At 40.5% G+C, this 19,925-nt stretch overlaps 1 protein-coding gene across 1 annotated transcript in view; it reads right to left on the bottom strand.

Annotated features, from left to right (window-relative positions):
- Positions 1-19,925, bottom strand: part of TG (thyroglobulin) — a 149,302-nt gene that overhangs the window by 65,530 nt on the left and 63,847 nt on the right. Inside the window, 5 exon segments of the mRNA XM_036406748.2 lie at positions 2,553-2,712; positions 6,517-6,610; positions 9,733-9,955; positions 11,113-11,277; positions 12,138-12,272. Of these exon segments, the coding sequence (XP_036262641.2) occupies positions 2,553-2,712; positions 6,517-6,610; positions 9,733-9,955; positions 11,113-11,277; positions 12,138-12,272 (777 nt within the window).

Below are 19,925 nucleotides of genomic sequence, written 5' to 3'. Positions count from 1 at the left end.
CTGCCAGGAATCTTTTCCACTGCCTTTTTGCAGGAAAAGATCACATTCCTGAGGACCACAGGAAGCTGAAAAGAAACCAGAGTCCTTGTGTGTTTCCTTCTGTTACTACTAAACAGAACAAGAACAATAGTGCTAAATTAAAGCATGAAAATTGTTCTGGTTTATATGACTTCATGGAATCTTTAAAGACTAGAACCTAAAAACATGACTGTCTTCTCCAAACTCTTGCCATCCATATCACTGGCAACTCACTTTAATTTTTTTGGACACAAAGGAAGAAGTGAGGCCTTAGTAAGAATGTGCATCACTTTTTGCAACATTAATGGGTGATAGCAAATTTAATTAAACATCTTTTATATTTAGAAGAAAGAGAGTTCTTTCCCTTTTTGCAAAAGCCCTGCCACTGATAGATCAGAAGAACTACAGAACTAACAAAAACTCCATCCAAACAAAAGGAAATCTTCTGTTTTCACTATCCTTCAATTCCTTAAAAACCCATTTAACTCCTTCCTTTCTAGTTTTTTAATTTGTAACAAATCAACTTGAGAGGATTCAGGACTTTGCTTAGTTGGACAATCAAACTAATATTACTCACAAGTTCATAACTTTTATTTCTGACTGCAGGGTCTTCAAACAGCCCTGCAGTGAAGCCCTAAGGGTGAACTCCTGCTCCCTTTCAAACCAATGGCAAAAGTTCCAAAGGCCCAGGTGCAGGAGACTGGAAGGTTAACAGTTAATGACTTAAATAATCACCCATTTGTGGTCACAGCACCAAGCCTGACAGAGTTCAAGGTGTGTTTGGACAACATTCTCAGGTGTATGGTGGAATTCCTGGTTGTCCTGTGCAGGGCCAAGAACTGCACTTCAATTATTCTTGTATTAAGTCCTTAAGTCCTTTTCAACTTCAGATATTTTGTGATTCTAGGACTGTAGGATTTTCCCAAATACACACCATGGACTCCTCAAAGAGGAAAAGGCCAGAAAAGACTGAACTTTTCCCTGACCACAGCTCCATAGTACAGAGAGCAGGAGAAGGTCCCCAAAAAGTCATGTAATGAACCACCTCTGTCTGAAGGTTTGCAGGAATGCCAATCATGGACACCAAGCTCATGTATTGACATTTTGGACCATGCAGGCAGAACCCTGTGAAACAGAGACCAAATAATTTTCCTAAATTATGCATCATCATCACATAAACACTGCTGCATCACATTCAACCCAACTAGCATTTTCCACTTGGGAGGAAACCTAGGTGAGGTTGACAGGGCTGAAGGAGGGTGGTGTGGGCAGTGCTTGTACTGGAAGCTCCCACAGCACATATCCACACTACATTTGGCTCTAGAAAAAATGAAATTATTCCATCACATTCATTAACATTGGGTTTGCACTGATGTAAACAGTGATTTATTTTTTTTCTCCAGATGACACCCATGACCAAATTCTTATCTAAATAAGTAAGGATCTTGTAGTTACAGCTCTCTATTTACAGAATGAAAGAGACTTTTCTGTGAGTAAGCTTTGAACAAAACAGTAATCACAGGAGGGAAAAAATAACCAACAACTACAGCTATAACCTCAAACCAGGCAAAATCCACCCAACATCACTAGCAGTGAACACTCAAAAGGATCATGAGGCCAAGTATGTAGATCAGATATTTGCAAACATGACATCCTAAAAGTTATAAGTGTACTAAAATGCCCACTAAAGAGACCAAGGATTGCCACCAGACTGAGCTCCACTTGCAGCTGTTGCATTTTCTCTCAATGGCTCTCTACCTCAAGTTCCCCTGCCCCAGGCAGAAGTGAAAGATGGTAGAAAGAAACGTGTTCTCTACCTGCTTAAAAAGGCATGGCTAAAAAAAGGCAAAATTAAAAAAACAATCCCCAAGACCTGATGGTACTACCCCAAAGATTTAGGGAGATTGAATGTGTGTTTTCATACCTCTTTGTACAAGACAAAATCCTGTTTGTAATGGGAATTTGTATAATTTTTAATGACAATTGGCATTAGGAGAGCGAAAAATCGTTTGCACTGGAACAGGAGGAAGGGTTGCAACACAGAACATGCAAATGTTGAGTCACATCCAGGCCAGAGCAGATTCAGATTAAATGTGGCAAGTTCTTCAGAGAAGTCAGGCTGAATTCTTAAGGAAGCAACCAACTACCTTTGTGCCTTACTTTCCATCCTCTCACATCCTTCTTACCATGAACCTGCAGTTATCTGTCTCTGCCCCTTCCCCACTCTGGCATGGGCACAAGAGAGCATCAGCAACATTTCATGGATGGAACAGGTTGGAAGTTGGAATAGCTGAAAACTCTACCCACAATGATTGCTTTGATATAGATATTGGGTTTGGTTTGTTGCTCTCCCCTTTCTCTTTAGATCAAGTCTCCACTATTTCTTGGCCATTTTTTTCTCACAATAATTTAGAAAAAAAATCTGTGAAAGATATAGGTTACTTGAGTTAAAAAATAACTTGAAAAAGTAAAAATCAGAAACAGAGGAGTTACAGAATGCATAATTCTGTTTGCCCTGGAAACCCATGACTTACCAGTGCTGAGGAAGCCAAAGACGCCGACCCGGTAGTTTGCTGTCACGACGATGACGTTACCAATGGCAGCCAGGTATGACCCATCCAGGGTTGTCTTTCCCTCCTCAGCATTGTAACTCCCTCCATTGTGGAAGAACAGCAACACTGACATGTTTTTGACCTGCCATGACAATGACCAGATTAATATTCCTGTTGCTTTGGTAGGTCACTGATGATAACACAAGCAGCTTCCTCATGACCATTATCTAAGACATTTATACCTTTCTAAGAGTGACCATTAAAAGGGAATATCTGCCTATCTGTCAGGAATTTAAAGGGTGTTGTCCACAATTGCCCACAAATTGTCTGCAATGATCTGAATATCACAAAGAGGGTACTATCTCCAGTATAAAGTAGATCTAACAGTACCACAGTATTCCACCAGCCAGAATCTCCTCTAGGCCAGCTCCTGCTGCCTTGGCCACTGAGCATGTGGTGTGCTTGTCTTTGCTAGAGCACATGTGCTTTACAAAAACATGCAGGAAAACAAGTGGGAAACAGGAGAAGGAAAAGGCCTGTTGGGTTGCTCCATCTTGAGTAAGACTAGCTCACATCTGTGCAAGCTGCTTCCTGCTCCCAAGTCTTCAGCACTCAAACACTGTCTAGTCTCAAAAATGTCACTTGGTATTGATAACACTCCATGCTCCTTCAGTGCCCATGGAAATTTTCCCCTACCAGATACATAGAGGGATTCTGCAGAGAAGGACTTTGTCTCTGCAGAGGAAAAACCCCCATCTCACAAAGTACAGATGGACTCTGTCTCAAAAGAGCCCAGCAGGATTCCTGGGATGGCAAGAGTGCCAATCTGCACCCATGTTAACACTCCTGGCAGAGCTACATGATTTTGCACAGAAACAGAAACTTTTTTCCCAGAGCAGCACCAGGTATGGACCCTCTCTGCACACACAGCAGGGCTGCTGCTGCATCAACAGGAAAAAGGCAGAACAGCCCCAGGACCCTCAGCACTCACCAGCAGGTTACAGACTCAATAGAAACATCCTTCAGTGAACAGAAGGGGGGAGGTTGGTTTGGTTTTCCCCCTTCCTGTAGCAGCATCAAATTACATCTGGGGCTGGTTTTCCCTGCACCTAGAGGGAAATGGGCTCTGCTGCTGTTATTTTCTGGATGGAGCTTAGCTGAACACAGCAGTCCCATCTGTTCTGGCAAAGAATGTCTCCAGCAAAAACACAAATGGCTGTATGGGAGAAGCAGCAGAGCAGCGATGGCTGCAGCATCCTGCAAAATTACAGATATCTGTGTGCACTCCTCACTTATCTCTCTGATGGATCATTTCAGGGGCTTCTTGTGAACATAACAATGTTGCCAAGAAAACACAAGACATTGCAAGCACTGAGACAGTTGTTTTTTCTCATGAACTTCTCTTGAACTGAAACTGCCTAACTTGCAGTGCCTTGTCCCTGGTTCCCATCCATTTCTGCACTGCATGCAACACAGAGAGAGATGGGGGTGAAGAAAAAAATGAAATCATCTGTTTTCACATGGAAATTCATTCTGAAATACAACCACATCAAGTTCTGTCAGCTAAAATGTTATTAACAGTTATATTTAGCCCATTCCATCTCCTCAGCTCAGCATGGTTAACCCTGAGACTCATGCTAAGCATTTCCCACATGTCCACAGTCTCCGCAGCACCATGACCTCCAGCTGCCCTGTAAATTGCATGTTACATTATTCTGAGTGACTTTACACAATAAAAAGCTTACAAAGGGCAAATATGGGCAGTAAAATTTGGAAATAGGAAACCAAAGCCATTGATAACAGCTGCAACTGATATGGAGTAATTCGGGGGAACATTTAGCACTGGGACTGTGCACAGAGCCAAGTGTCTGGATGCAGAATTCCCATTTCTTTTCTGCACCAAGCAGTGGGAAGCCCAGCAGCTCCCCCATGGTCTCATGGGGACTCTGAGCAGGGGCTTAGATCCCACGTGCAAACCCTAATGGGGTAATGAAGTTCAGCAGCCACCAGGATGCTGCAACTCAGCTGGAAATCCGAGAAGCTTCATAAATTCATAAGCAACTTCTCCATCACAGAATGACAGGATGGTTAACCTTGGAAGAGAGCACTGTTGGGGCCATCTGGTCCAACCTCCCTGCTCATCCTTCTGTAAAACACTTGATGAGCTACTTGACAGGGACAGATTTAAACCCCACCAAGACAGGAAACCTTCAGTGCTTTTACTACTGTATAATATTGCTCTGTAAAGAATTGAGTGCAATGGGGATGACACAATAACGATGGGAATGTGCAGGAAATGGAGAAAGAAGAGAGAGGGTTTCTATTCCTATTTAATGGGGATTTTTAAGTCTTGATCTTACAATTAAACCCTTTCTAAATAAAGGCAAAGCACGGCTTTGCTGAGCTAGTGTGACAGGTGGTCATGATTGTAGGTGGAAAAAAGTCAAAAGTGCCAGTTTAACTGTGGTACTTGTAGCTATGGAAGCAAAATTATGTCATTCACCTTCTTCAGTGCTTGACAGTTTGAGAGTCCTTTGGTGACAGGCAGCATTACCTGCACGTGCTCTTTTTGAGGCTCAAAATGATCCTGAATGACCTCTGCATTCACTGCTCTCTGGGAGATTTTATATTCCATATTTACTAGCTAATTTAACTTTCCACAGACTGAAAATATATAACTATCTATCTGCATGTGAGTAAAAAATAGAGCTTGCCACAAAAAGAGAAGGAAAATTCAATGCCTTCTGTTCCCAGCTACTTCTCCAAAACCAGAAATTTTAGTTCTCTCCTGGACTAGACTTATGCATGTAAAACTGGATTTTCTTGATTGGACCTACTTCTATCTTACAATTTAAAAAAAGACAGGAGAGATTCAGTTCTCAGGACTGAGAAGGAGAATAGAGAAGCCTATTTAGTCTTTAAGTGGAAAATACAATGGTTTCAAATAAAGTATCTTGAAAGCAGCTCTTAAGCATGGATGGCAAACTGCCTGGGACAGTGACCTGATGTTTTCAATAAGTGGTGACTGCACTCAAGGCAAAATGACAGCCTCATGCTGCAGGGAGAAGACAGATTGCTGGTCTCTCTGGTGGTTAAAATGGGCCTGCAAGGGACTCTGTGCTGCTGTCAGATTGCTAAACCAGCTCTTTCCAGACATGCAGTATGACAGATTCATAAATTTCTATTACAACTACCACCACCTTCTGAAAATTGCCAGTACTGTGGAAAAAAAAAATGTTCCTGTCTCTGGGCCTACTCCTCAATGGGACTCACATGTTATTCAGCATCTTCATCACCAGCCTCCCAAGGGCTGGCCAATCATTTTAGCTTGGCTTTAACTTGCAGCTTTCTTTTATATCTGTTTAGAATGAGAAAATCAAGAACTTTCAAATGAAAATTCTTCACACTCTACCAGTGGCCCAGCCATTTTTGGAAACATCTATTTTTAACCTCTGTGAGCTGGCCACAAATCTAGCACTGCTTGCCACTGTCATTTCCCAACAGACTCCCACAGATGTCAACAGAGGAACAGTAAAGAGGAGGGTGAAAAAAACCATCAGCAGCCCCCTGTCTGGTGGTAAATGTTGATGTATTGTACTGCATTCTTTTCTCCTGGACAGATGGTCTGCTTGCAGGAACACTGCCATCTCTGTCCTTAATTTCTCCTCCTTTGCTGTCACCTTCTTCTGGTGTTGTATTTCCCTCTCTGTCCCTCTCTTATCTCTGGCTTTTTAGTGTGCTGCCCTCCTAGTCACCCAAGACAGCTCACACAAAGCCTGTGGGGAATACTCTTGTACCACTAAAGACACCAGAGTGCCTAATTTAACTTTGCAGGCTTTGTGGACAACACAGGCAAAACAGCCACTCATGCCAATTAAAAGCACTTTGGAAAGAGACAAACCTCAGTTACAAAAAAAATTTGATTTTAATTACATCTCATACTTACAGTGGTGTCAGGAACAAAGATGTGCAGATACAGACAGTCTTCACTGACAGACTGTGGTGGGGCCTCTCCATCTCCTGGCTGCCAACATGCTGCCCTAGAGACACAGATTGAGAGTTACAATAAAAAAGGTTTTTACTCTTCTTCCACTGCTGCTACTTCCTTATATTTTCATGCATTAGTTAATAAAATCTTTAAATCTGTAAGTCTTGATCTCATTTAAAACTGTGCCCACCTATAAGTAAACAATAGCTAAGTAGGTTTGTATACATACACATAATCCATGGCATTTGTGTGCCTAGAACTCCTTCTCAGAAAGCCTGCCTCATTTAAAAAACCTTAAAATTTTAAAATGTGCTTTCAAAAAACCCACACTTTACATAAACTGCACAAAATTAGCACCACCTGTAAGACAGCAGGGCTGAGGCTCACAGGCAGTCTCCCCTCATACCTACAAAATTCACTCTTTGGCTGAAATGCTGGTTATTTATTTAAATTTCTAATAATTTGTGAGCTACATACATTGTGATTTACTTCCCAGTGGTCTGTGGGCTACATTGCATTGTGTTTAATTTAATTTCTAAGGTCTGTGGGAAAATTTGGTAACTTCAAAATTTTAATGCATTTTTAAAATCTCTTTGTTCTAAGCATCTTAGCAGACATTAGCAGTGTCAATTTATGTTTAAAGTACCCTTCCAATAAGAATTCAGTAACCAACCACATAGAGAAAATTATTTTCTGGCCATCATCTGAATGAGATTAATCTGCTCAAGCTTATCAAGCTTGAATCAAGTAGATGATTTTTGCTGTTCAGTAATAACCTACTTTGAAGCCAGTTCCTCTATTTCACAGCTTTATCCATAGCACACAATGAATTAGGGGAAGACTCACAATTTCTTAGTGAAGAAGCCAAAAGTGCTTCAGAAATTATGGTAATAGCTCAGAAAATTATTTCTAAATTATCATTTTTAAAGCCCTTGTAAAATTCTGTCCTAAAGGTGTAAAGAAATTATTAGAAAACTACAAGGAAAAGGACCAGACTTAATGGAATTCTACATTTTTTTTTTTTCATAAGGGGGAGATTCATCTAGGATGGTGATGTCACTCAACAACTTTCACACTGGCATAGCGGAGTTTGGACATCTCCAAAACAAAAAAACTGCTGAAGCTACTTTTGGCAGAAAAAATACAAATTTCCATACAATTTCCAATACAAATGTAGTACCTATTTTCCTGCCAGGAAATCAGGTATTACATCATTAATCATACAGCTTTCCACAGGGCAGCAGGGATCATCACCTGTGACCAAGGCTTCTTTTCTCCAGCTCCCAGGAGAAAGACTGCCACCTGCTGAAGCCCAGGAGCTGGAGACTCCAATAGCTGGCTGGTGTTTTTGGTTGAGTTGGGTTGGTTTTTTCAAGTTTTTTAAGTCTTTTATCAAGTCCAAGCTGATAAATAAATATTTCTGTTCCATCAGTAATGGCACTTTGCTAATGTGAATTTCTTATATATAAATATTTAGCATCAATACAGAATATATAGAATCTTAAAAAAAATCAACATTTTCTATACATAAAGTGAGGCCTCTCCAATTCCCCAAGTGTAAACTCAAATAATTGGTTTTTAAACCTTAAATGAATAATAGAAGATAATGGCCAAATTCTTCATTGGACTAAGCAAGAATTGTGGATTCAAAAGACAGGAACAGATTGTCCCCAGATTGTTTTGAAAATCCCAGCCAGGCTGCTCATTGAAACCCTGCGTCTTCAAGGGGAGATCACAGAGGCAGGTGGGTCTAACCAAACCCAGTCTGTGGCTCAGACACCAAGAGCTGGTGCTGTGTGTGCTAAAATAACACCACTGAACACCTTGGGAAACAAAAAGTCACATCCCACCAGATCCCTGCAATGTACTTGAGGCTGTGGCTTCACACCCCCACAGTCCAGGAGCATCCTGAAGGATGGGACAACCAAAGGCCAAATACACTTTCAACTCCCCAAGTTGGGGACAGAAGACATTGATTTTGTGGACCCTTCAACCTGATCTCTTGGACACTACCAGGCAGAGAATTTCTATATGAGGCCCACAACTTCTGGTTACATCAGTGTTGATGTGCCCCTCTTGGACTAAATGTGTACAAATGTATGGCTCAGCAGGAGCAAAGCTGTTTGTATAAATATAATAAATACCTGTATAAATACTGTTCAGGGTGAAAATGGACTGACAGCAGACAGTTGATGGGGAGTTATGCAGAGATTCAACAGAGTGTACAGGAATTTGCCTTTTCTCTCGAGGTGCTTGCATGCTTTAACATATAGATGGAGAAATTATTCTCTTTTCTAATCAAAGTATCTATCTGTACTCTGTAGGTTGCTTTGCAGGAAAGGACATGAATATTGTTGTCATCACTCCAGCAGCTTTCCCAGCCCTGGCTGGACCAGCATTCCTGAGCGTGGGAATCCATAAAATCAGAGGGTTTTGGGAAAGCTGCAAAAGGCAGGCCTCAGAGACAGCAGAGCTGTGATTAGAGCTAAGCAGTAGCCATAGGATTGGTCAGCAGAAAAATTATGCAAGAAGTAGAAAAGTAAGGACAAACAGAACAATGATCTATGTATTAATGCTTATCTAGAATAATTCCCTAAGATACAGAATCATTTATCTAGTAAGATATTAGGAAGTTCTAAGCTTAATAATGGAGCTAGAACCATTATTGTGTGCCTAGAACCTGTCCTCACAAACCCTGCCTCATTTAAAAAACCCTTAAAACTTAAAAATGTGCTTTCAAAAAACCCACACTTAACATAAAGTACACAAAATTAGCACCAGCTGTAAAGAGAGCAGGGCTGAGGCTCACAGGAAGTCTCCCCTGCACCCTACAAAATCCACTCTTTTGCTGAAATGCTGGTTATTAAATTTATTTAATAATAATAATAATTTATTTAAATTTCTGATAATCTGTGCATTGTGTTTTAAGGTTTACAAGCAGGTATTGTGTTTGAAATAAGCATTGTTTTAACCGAAGGTACGTGTGATTATAGTGGTTGGGTAGAACTACTGTCAATGTGCTTTTGCTTTGTTTGATTGGTCAGAAAACTTTTAAAGTGAGTTGTAACATTAAGCTTTTGGTCTGCTGCCTGGGATGTGAGGTGCTGGCACCTTCCCATTGCCAGTCCCATGGAATGAGACAGATGCTGGACAGTAACCGCTGGGGTTCCTCACCGGGGCTCGGTGGCGTTCCAGGGCTCCAGCCAGGCCCGCGGCTCCGGGGCGCTGAAGCGCCGCTCGCCCAGGGGAGGGGCAGCGTAGGGGACGCCCAGGAACTGCCTGATGCTCTTCCATCCTGAGCCCACGTGGATCACCTGGGATTTGCCCAGCAGGAATCCCTGGGACGGGATGTACACTCTTGGGGTTGACTCCGATTCAGAAATGGGCTGGAGTAAATCTGTCAGAGGGTGAGCAGAGAAAAATAATTTTTTTTTTCAAGTTAGGCCATTTCAGGAATGAAAATTAGTCCCATTTCCCATAGTTTTAAACTGTTATGTTTAAACTCTCGTAACTCTGTTATGTTCAAAATGCTCTTCTTTAAATGAAACACAGAAAAATTTAACAGTTTCCTGTTACTGTTTTCCCATAAAACAGTTCATTAAAACACAGTGAAGTGACACCTCCTGCTATTTTTCTCCTTAAACAATGTATTTGATAGGCAGGAACAAAATTCAAAGTCATGGGACTAAATCCAAACCTGTAATGAACAATAAACACACAAGTTTTCTTTTGAGTGTCAGTTTGTGATTTTGTTTTACGTTGCAATGATAAACTGATTTTTCTCTCATTGAGTTTCAACCTAGAAGGTTCTCATTGACTTCACAGAATTTCAGTGAATGGGAAAATTTTCTTCCTTTCCCTCTTATTGTTGCCTGGGTTCTAATTACCTTTAATAAATAAAATAACCAGTATTACATAAAAAGAAAGCAATCTCTTTAAAAATCAAGGTGAATAAACCCAACAAAACCTACACTTTCATACAAATATGTAACCAAACAATAGAATTTTTACTTATCTACACTGTCTACACAATTTCTTTTTCTCTCTTAAATATTTTTCACTTTTTTAAAATATTATTTCATCCTGTTTAGGGACCAGGGATATCTGTTTGGCATTTTGTTTTCTCTAGAGATTGTCCTTAATAATTTCAATTGACAGTGACTTTTCAACACTCCTAGTGTTATTCTCCATGCTTAAAAGGAAGAGCATATCAAAGCAGCTTCTGCAGATGAAAAGCTAAGAGTTGGACTTGCATTTCTGTTGTTGTTTGGTTTCCCTACTTTGCACTTTCAAAACATCTTTTATAAACTAGACTTCCTCTGTTATGCCTTCTTCAGCACCAGAGGGTAACACTACGATTTCATACATTTTTAAAACAACATTTGGGGACATTTTTCCCATCCCCTTGGCTGTAACTCCTCTGAAACAGACATGGACAAGTGTCTAGGAGACACCCATGTTCTTTTATGAGGTGAGGAATTCCTCAGTCCTCCATTCACTAGAATTGAGCACCACAGTTGAGGCCCTTCCTCCACAGCTCTGGCCTGTTCTTACCTTGTCTCCTGTAGATGTAGGTAGCAGGTTCTTTGAGTAAAACCCAGCAGCTGTGCCCTTGCAGGCCATGGGCACACATCTGTGTATCAGGGTAGAAAATGCACCTTATGGCTGAAGGCTGGATCTCCAGTGTAACCACTGAACATGACTGGTTCTTTGAACAAGCTGTGAGGTGAAGCATGAAGAAAAAGAGCAGGTAAAAAATGTGTTCTCACATTTTGCATGACAGCTTTACACTGTTCTTAAAAGAAAGGTTTTACAACAGGTGAAGCAACAAGGATATGATGTAATTCAGAGTAATGGGACATAAATGTCTCCAAATGCCCAGAACATTCTCCAAAATAGCCAAAGGACAGAAGCTTATATTGGCTTTAAAATGGAATAATGCAGCAAAAGAACTAAAACTAGGTTTTAGAAACAGAAAAACATCATCTAGTAAAGTGCTGATAATCTCATCTGAATTCTAACAGTCCCCAGTGAGTAAGTGGGAACTTTCCCTTATTTCTACCACTCTGTGGCATTGAGGATTTCCCAGTCATGTGAAATTAAAGAACTCTTCTGTCTGGTCAGGTTGCAGATCAAATAATTCTCTTTGCTGTCACTACAGCTCAATCTCTGCTCCTCCTAGCCCCCAGTTAACCCCTCCTCACTCCCCACTGCCACAGGTTGCTTTAGGTGTTGGCAGGTGGGGTTAGCAAATGGCAGTGGTTCTTTAGAAAAACAAGACATCATTGCTTTATTATTTGCTGTAATATTCTCCCAGCTGTACAATGCATGGAGAAGTAAGAGATCTGCATGCCCAAGAGGTGTCAAAATTACCTAATTACTGTATTATATTACAGCATTTATATCTATTGCATCTCAGTTAACTGCTTCAGACCCCTTCTCTCAGATTAGGAAACACTGGGATAGTCTTTAAAGACAAGTTAAATCAGTGTATCTATGTCAGAAGTGGGAAAGCTGTTCTTGGTTTTCAGGCTCACAAGTCAGTATTATCTGTGAAGCTGTGAATGACCATTTCTTACCAGATAGGCAAAAATCTCTGGCCGTGGAGAAGTCATTAGATATATCTCTGCTAACATGCACAACTTCAAAGTGGGAGATGGATGAATCCAGGAGAACAGATGACATATTTAAGGGTTGCCATGCATCCATATACTCTGTAAAATGAACCATAAAAGAATAATATGACTAGAAGGAGCAGTAAAAATTTCAGAGGACCCTAATAAAGAATTAAAAGCATTGGGGAGTTCTCAATGTACAAGTGTCATTTCCTTTGCATCAACTGAGAACAAATTAAATATTCAAAGGCTTTTAATTGGCTTGAAGGTCCAATCTGTGTTCAGAGGTCAGATAATAATTGCTTCACAAAGGTGTTTAGTAAAGAAACAGGTAAATCCAGAGCAGATTTTTCCAGGTTTGAAGGTAAATCCAACTGATTTAAATAAAGGATTTCTGAACAGCCCTAATTACATTAAAGGGCATGGGTTCTAATGCTTGCACACAAGTTCCTGAACAGATACAGCCAATAAATTATTGGAAAGTAAATGGAGTTTAATTTGACCATTTTAATTTGATTTGGTGGACAGAATTATATTAAATTCTATGAACAATTTTAATGTCATGTAACTTCCACATAATTGAGATTTCACTCAATTTCACAGGCATATATATACACAAATATGTGCATATGTGTAAATATAGACATGTATTATGTCTATGAATATTCCCATATATACATTTAACAGCCATGCACTTGTGTGAGCATGCATACACACACACACACATGTACTAACTCTGGGATTCCTCAAGGACTGTCCTTCTGTCTCAAACTATATTTAAAAAAATACCACAAACATTCTTTTCTCATACACAAACAGATAAAAATATCTGAGAACTCTTAATTTTGCACATAGAAGACAAAACAGAAGGTTTGGGACAGAATGGGCCTTTAATTATTTTAGTTCCTTTAAGAAGTTCAGTATATTTTAAAAGCAAAAGTCCTGCTGTGGCCACTGAGTCCCAAACAGTAGGTTGGTGTTGCTCCCTCCATGTAATTGTAGGGTGAGGAGAGAGCAGAGTCAGCTGCTCCTTTGCTATTCCTAGTGAGCAGGTCTTGCCCTTGAGTTCATTCACCCACACAGACACAAAAGTCATGACCTCTCATTTCATTAAATATTTATTTTATTCTACTGAGAAATCAGTGACTGGCAAAGATAGCCAAAGTTTCCTTTCTCCCCCTCTCAGAAAGACAGTCTGACCACAGCTCTCAACATGAAATGAAGGTTAATGTGGTGTTGCACTGTGTTGTGTTAACACCACAACCCTACTTGAATCACAGGGAGGCAAAGTCACCACCAGTGCTACATCAGAGGGGTTCTGAATTAGTCAGGAGCAGTGACCCTGCAGTCACAGCTTGACTTGTGTGACAGACTCACTGCACTGGATTTTTTCTTCCCTGTAAGGACTGATTACTCAATTATTTTAGAGGAACAGAGTGGTTTTAGTCATGTGGAAATTACTATTTTCTGTATTGTCAATGGTTTCTCTTTTTCAAAAACATCCACTATGAGCTGTTGCATAACCTATGTTAGAAAACTTCAGCCTCTTCATTTAGGGTGACAGTGGCACTTGTTTAGAAAGATACTTAGAAATAGACATCAATTTTAAGTGATGGAGAATTAACCATTACATCCTCTCCAGAGATTTTCTGCCTGCAATACCAGGTCCCCCAGGTCTTTCTTTTCCAGATTGAATCTTACAAATTTATGTTTTCAGTTTGTTTTGTTTGTTTTGGTTTTTTTTTTCCTGAGGAACAAGAAAACTTTTCTTTTATCAATATGACTCAAAGTTAGTTTTTACCTAAGAGCAATGTTGCCATCCTGTGCTGTCTACAATACCAGCAGCTGAGGTCCTGCTACTGGAACAAGCAAATTCTCTCTAGCTTCAAACACAAAGCTTCAAATTACCAGCTGTGGTTCTTCCAAAAGAGAGCCTTGTCTGGATTGCATTGTAACACAGAAAGTCTGGGTACACCAGTGGTTTTGGAAGATATTTCCCCAGACTCTATTCCCTGACTCACCAAGTGACCTGGGGCAAGTCTCACCGTCCTCCTTTGCCTCCATTTCCCGCAGACCAAACATTCAGAGGGGTCCTCGCTCTCTCAGGCAGGAAATTAAAAATGAATCCACAAAACCAAAATAAACTCTTGGGATTTACACCTCTGAATTGGGATTTACACTTGAATTTTGCCTCCTATACTTAATTTCACAAGCTAAACTTTCTACTTCTGCATTAGAAATTTCTTTTGCCCCTTTATGTGGGATAGTGTCAAGTCCATACCTTTTATATACATATGAGGCACACTGGGCACTTTGCAGCCCATGCTAGGCATGGAAGAGTGACCACTCATGATGCAAACATCCACAGCTCATACATTCCTACCTAAACTGGTTATTCATTGCCCCAAATCTCACAGAAGTGACCCTTGCCACCTCCCACATGGGAGGTTCTTCGTGTTTGGTTGGGATTTAGATTGTTTTGGGGCTTTTTTTTTTCTTCCTCCTGGATATTCATGATTTCAGGTCAGATTTAAATGCTGAGAGTCTCAGTTTTTCTTTTTCCCTTTTCTGGCCAGCTGACCCCAGATGCAGAGAGATGCATAAACATTAATGTTTATTTTAACAACAGTTCAAAACTCTTTAACCCAGAGCCATGCATGGCACCACTGTGGACACTGACAGCCAGCAGTGAGCTGCAAGAGATTTGGGTATTGGTTCTTCCCTTCTCCTGAAAGCAGATTTAGCAACACCCACATCCATGACACCCACTTCATTCTGTGAGCAAAACACAACTTTCCATGGCTGATCTCAGCTTGCCTCATGCAGAAACTGCTCTCACAAGGCAGAGCTGCAGACTTGCCCTGTGCTCCTGGCAATGCACAGTGCACCTGATGGGCTGGAACACATTTCTGGTTTATAAATAGGGTAAGAGCTGACCTTCCAACCCACATTTTGGCAAAGGCTTTCATTGGATAATTACAGCCCTCTGAATCCAGCCATCCCTGTAACTCTTATTTCAAAATTATAGATGTCCCATATAGAGAGCCTCTCTCTTCCAGATGTTCTTGTTTGGGTAGGCAAGATTTAAGACTGGATTTGCAAAAATGCTCACATTGGCCTTACTCTGCTCCCACTGCAGTCACAAGATCAGAAGACTGGAATAGATTTCCTGGCAAAGAGGTTTTAAAATCTTTGCCATAAAGTCAACAAAAGTTTCATTACTGACTTCAGTGGAAGAAAAGAGGCATCAATTATGAGTTTGCTGTAAAATTTAACACTTGATCTAAGGAAACAGAGATACAGAAGTGCATTAAAATAACAAGTTAAATTTAAAAGAAAACTTGTGAAGTTGAAGAGGTCAATATGAGGTTAAGGAGGTACATAAATCAGACCTCTGGGTTCAGTATGCCTGATTTATGTTTGAAAAATAAATTCTGATCTTAATGCTGAAATTTGTGAGCCATATTTAATACCCCTGACTCAAACCCAAAACATGCTTAAAGACTGAACTCAGAGCTTTATATTCCTGGTTTTCAGAGGTTTGTTCCAAATGTCTGCTAACCTGTCTGTGTACCAACAATCTTCAAAGACAGCAAATCATCAACTCAAAGTAGACCTGCAGAAAATATACTCTTCCTAAAATAGAACTACTTGTTTTTGTTGATCCATTGAGATTCGTACAATTCAAAATGAATTATTTTCTTTAAACTGCTGCATAATAACTGTAATCACACCTCAGACAAGTCTCAAAAATAACAACTGTGTATTTATGGCCTTGAGCAGGGAGCAACCTCGCTGTGCTCCTGTTAAATACAAGCTTTCTGTCTCCTTTAGGGGTGCCAATTATAGCAAATGATACAGTAAGGGGATATTAAAAATGTACTAGGTATTTATCCAGGTTTAAAATAAGCAGTTTTCAAAAGGCTAAAATCCTCATATTGACAAACAATAAAAAACAAACTTAAGACCAAAGATAGAGTAATTCCATGTCAGAGATCAAGTTTGCTGTGTGGGAGCATGGTAAATCAGTCCCCAAAAATGGGTAAAATAAGGTTTTGTTTTACACTAAGGATGTTTCTAACAAATACTCTGCATTACGGGAAAACAGGAAGATAAATTATGCTATTAATCACCAAAGTCAGCTACATCAGCACTTGTACTACCATCAACATCTCTCTTGAGAATGGAAATACCCCATATGCAGACATAGCCCGATGGGAAATTCATTCCCATGTTGGAATATCCTGTAGCCACTGCTCTGCTCAGTCCTGCCTCAAGGGAATGACTGTAAATCACTGGGGGATCACAGGAGGCAGCAACAGGAAGGGTCTAAGATCATTACATCCTCATGCCTGGGTGGTTTCTCTGTCAATTACTTGATTTGCATGGAGTGGGAACAGAGCCCACATGATCTGTGTGTAATCCACAGGGCCATACAGGACCCACCCTGTAAGGACCACTGCTTCCTAACAGCTTCCAAATCTAAGATAGATAGACATGCTCTAGTTAGAAATGAATACAAAAATATTCAATAAAGTTTAGATAATTACTGTATACAATTAATAAATCTCATAACAAAGTCAAAAGTCACCAAGGTTGTTCCTCCCACGTACACAAGAGTGTTTTCAGGCTCTCCAGTGTGCTTTAAGTACAAGTATTCCTTCTAGAAATTCAGGTAATATGGATTGTTGGTAATATTGATTGTCTCATGGATTGTTTTGCTTCTTTCAGACTAATTTGCAAACACATGAAAATTTCCAAGACTCAAACCCTTGTGCATACACTGCTTGAATAACAGCATTACATATTTGGAAAATAACAATAAAAAAATATATCTAATTTTAAAACCCATTTTCTTATCTCCCCTAGCTTACAGCTGGCTGCAGGAAGTTCCATCTCAAACCTAATTATGAGACTTGGCTGTTTTCTCTTTATAAGACAGTTCAAGATGTTCACAACTGAGCAGAGCTGATTAAATACCAGCCTAAGTAAACCAAGACTGCAGGATGACATATGAGCATTTTCAGCATGGGCAGTCTTAAAATAACATCTGTTCTCCCATTGTTAAAGGTCATAGATTGTACCTGAAACTCCCCACAGATGGTTCCATACTCAGTGTCATCACAGCACATGAACTTCTACAGGGGAAAAAAATGCTCCCAACCTAACAAGCTGGACTTTCCCAGTCAGTTCAGGCTATCAATTTTTCAAGCATCACTTGTGAGATCACAGGAACTGTGTGGAAATCACAACAGAGCAGCAGGAGCCTCTCTGCTCCATGCAATAGATGCACAGAAGGAAATGGAAGTGTTCATTCAGTTAAAGATGAAAACCATACATTGAGTTAAACACACTACAGCCTGGAGATGAGATGACTTGGAGACTTCAGCCTTGCTGTGGAAAGGCTTTTGCAAAACTTGCTGAGGCAACAACAAATCAATGAGAATTCAGGTGAAAGCCATTGTGCACTTCACCTCCCTCCTGCTAGAGAGCAGTGGGCTACAGGCACTACAGAGCACTAATTCCCTTTTTTCACAGGCTAATGAATGTTAGAAACACAGTGTTGTTTGTAGGGGCAATAATTTGGGAAAAGCCCACTGGAGCCTCAGGCTTTTGAGAGAAATCTCAGACTGCAATGGGGGGCTGGATGAACATTCTGGTACAAGGCAAAGAACAGGAAGAACCCTGACCCTCTCCTTTTGCTGTGGCTCTCCCAGGATTGGCCTTACATAGGAAAGGGTCTTTTCTTGCATCTCCCTAGTGGCTGCAGGCTGCTCTGGAACAAGACATGAAAAAAAATTGCTCCTGAAAATTATTTTTGTTATTGCAGATTCCAAGACATTTTATGGTGATTACTGCTAAGGAACTTCCTCAAAAGCCCAGACCAGGGAACAGAAGGAAAATATATATCTCCCCATGACCTTCAAATGTATTTGAGAGTGGGCTCAGAATGACATTAACCAGCCCCCTCTGCATTCCTGGATTTGTATGTCCAGCTTGGTCCCTGACCTGGTCCTCCTTCTCTAAGGCTAAAACTTCCTTGCTGAAATCTCCCCCCTGGTCTGAATATCCTAAAAGCTGGAGCTGCCAGGAAAGACTGAGGTGAAAAGGCACCTTGTCCTTTTCCATCTCCTTTGTCATCAGGTCTCCTGCCCCATTCAGCAGCTCCACACTTTCCCTACCCTGGCTTTGATCTCCACGTACTTGTGAAACACCTGCTGAGATCTTTCTGTTGTTTTATGCTCCTACAATGCCTCCACCCTCTCTGTTGAGAAGAACAATGAGTAAAACAGGCAAAGTATCTACTTCCCACCAGGCTGAAAATAAGTCTGCTCATCTGGGTTTCTTCACAGCACTTTGGGGCTGCAAACACCACAGTTTTGAATGGAGCAGCATCCTGACTGCAAATGGGAGGGAGCAAAGTGCTGGGCACTCTGTCCTGAGCATTGCAAACTGGCTGACTCAGAAATCAGGCAGTCAGGGCATTAACTTTATATGAAATGTAAGCCCTAATAGAGCTCCAGTTAACTCAGGCTCTAGATTGGACATGACATTAATTCACAATTTCACAGAGCCTTCTGACAAAGTAGGAAAATTTAAGTATTTTTCTGATCTTTTGATGAAAAATTTCTATTTTTCATATGTATAGATACACTTACATTCACACACACACATCTACTCATGGCAGTGCCCTTTAATCAGTGATATTTTCTCACATTCACCATCTGGCTACCACAGAGTAGGCACAGTAATTTTTTATCCCCATGTACAAGCACTACCACAATGTGCAAAATTCAGTAAATGCTAGCTTTTGTGTGATGCCCAGCTCTAAAACAGTAAGTGTTCTATAGCACATATTAATAAAACATACAATCATAAAGTGTTTAGAGACAATATTTCTGAAAATTTTCTAAAGTCTCTGACAACACAGCCTAGTTCATAATCTGACCAAAATAAGCAGTCTGGTACTTTTACTATCAAAATGATGCAGAACAAGGACAGATGGTGTCCTGGTGCATTTTGAATGTGTTTCTCCAGTGCTGTCAGAGCCCCAAAGTGTCCAGGAAACCAGTGCTAATTTCACTTCCAGCCTTTTTGTGCTCTGTAATTGAGTGACATCTTCTAACCACTGTCAGTCCCCAGAACAACCACTCTAACCCAGAATCCTGCATCCTTGTGGGAAGCTCTGCTGGCTTGGGCTGCTCAACCAGATCTCTGCAAACCAGTGATACCCTGAGTTGCTCTGCATTTGAAAGATGGCCTGGAAATGGATGATCAGGGTTGTTACAAAGGACAAGCACCTCACTTGCTGTTCTGGGCAGCCTTAGAGTCAAAAGCAAACAGCAGAAAGACCTAATTTCCTGATTTTCTTAAGTGCTGCTTAGGACACTGTTTTCCTAGATTTAAGCAAACAAGAAAAACATAAAAGGAAAATGACAAAATTACTACCAAGCTTCACTCTGGGAGGAAGAAAGCTTCAGTGAAGTTGTTTTCCACATCCCAGGAGAAAAACATTCAACATCCTTGGCAAAGGAGTTGAATTGCCCAACCTACAGGCCAGGCCTCCTCCACCACCTCCTCAAAGTGTTTCATACAAAAATTATTTCTGCTTACCTACAAAGATAGGAGTTTTCCTTCTATTGCATTAAAATGATCATTTAAAAATCACAAATTCTACTAAAAATTAGACCAAACTTGATTGTGACTTGTGGTGATGGATATGATGAAAAGGCAGATCATATAAATTCTGAA

The sequence above is a fragment of the Molothrus ater genome, chromosome 1 (assembly GCF_012460135.2).
Source record: "Molothrus ater isolate BHLD 08-10-18 breed brown headed cowbird chromosome 1, BPBGC_Mater_1.1, whole genome shotgun sequence".
Taxonomy (NCBI): Eukaryota; Metazoa; Chordata; class Aves; order Passeriformes; family Icteridae; genus Molothrus; species Molothrus ater.
Note: the sequence above shows the minus strand (reverse complement) of the source record. Positions and strands in the feature narration are given on the sequence as shown.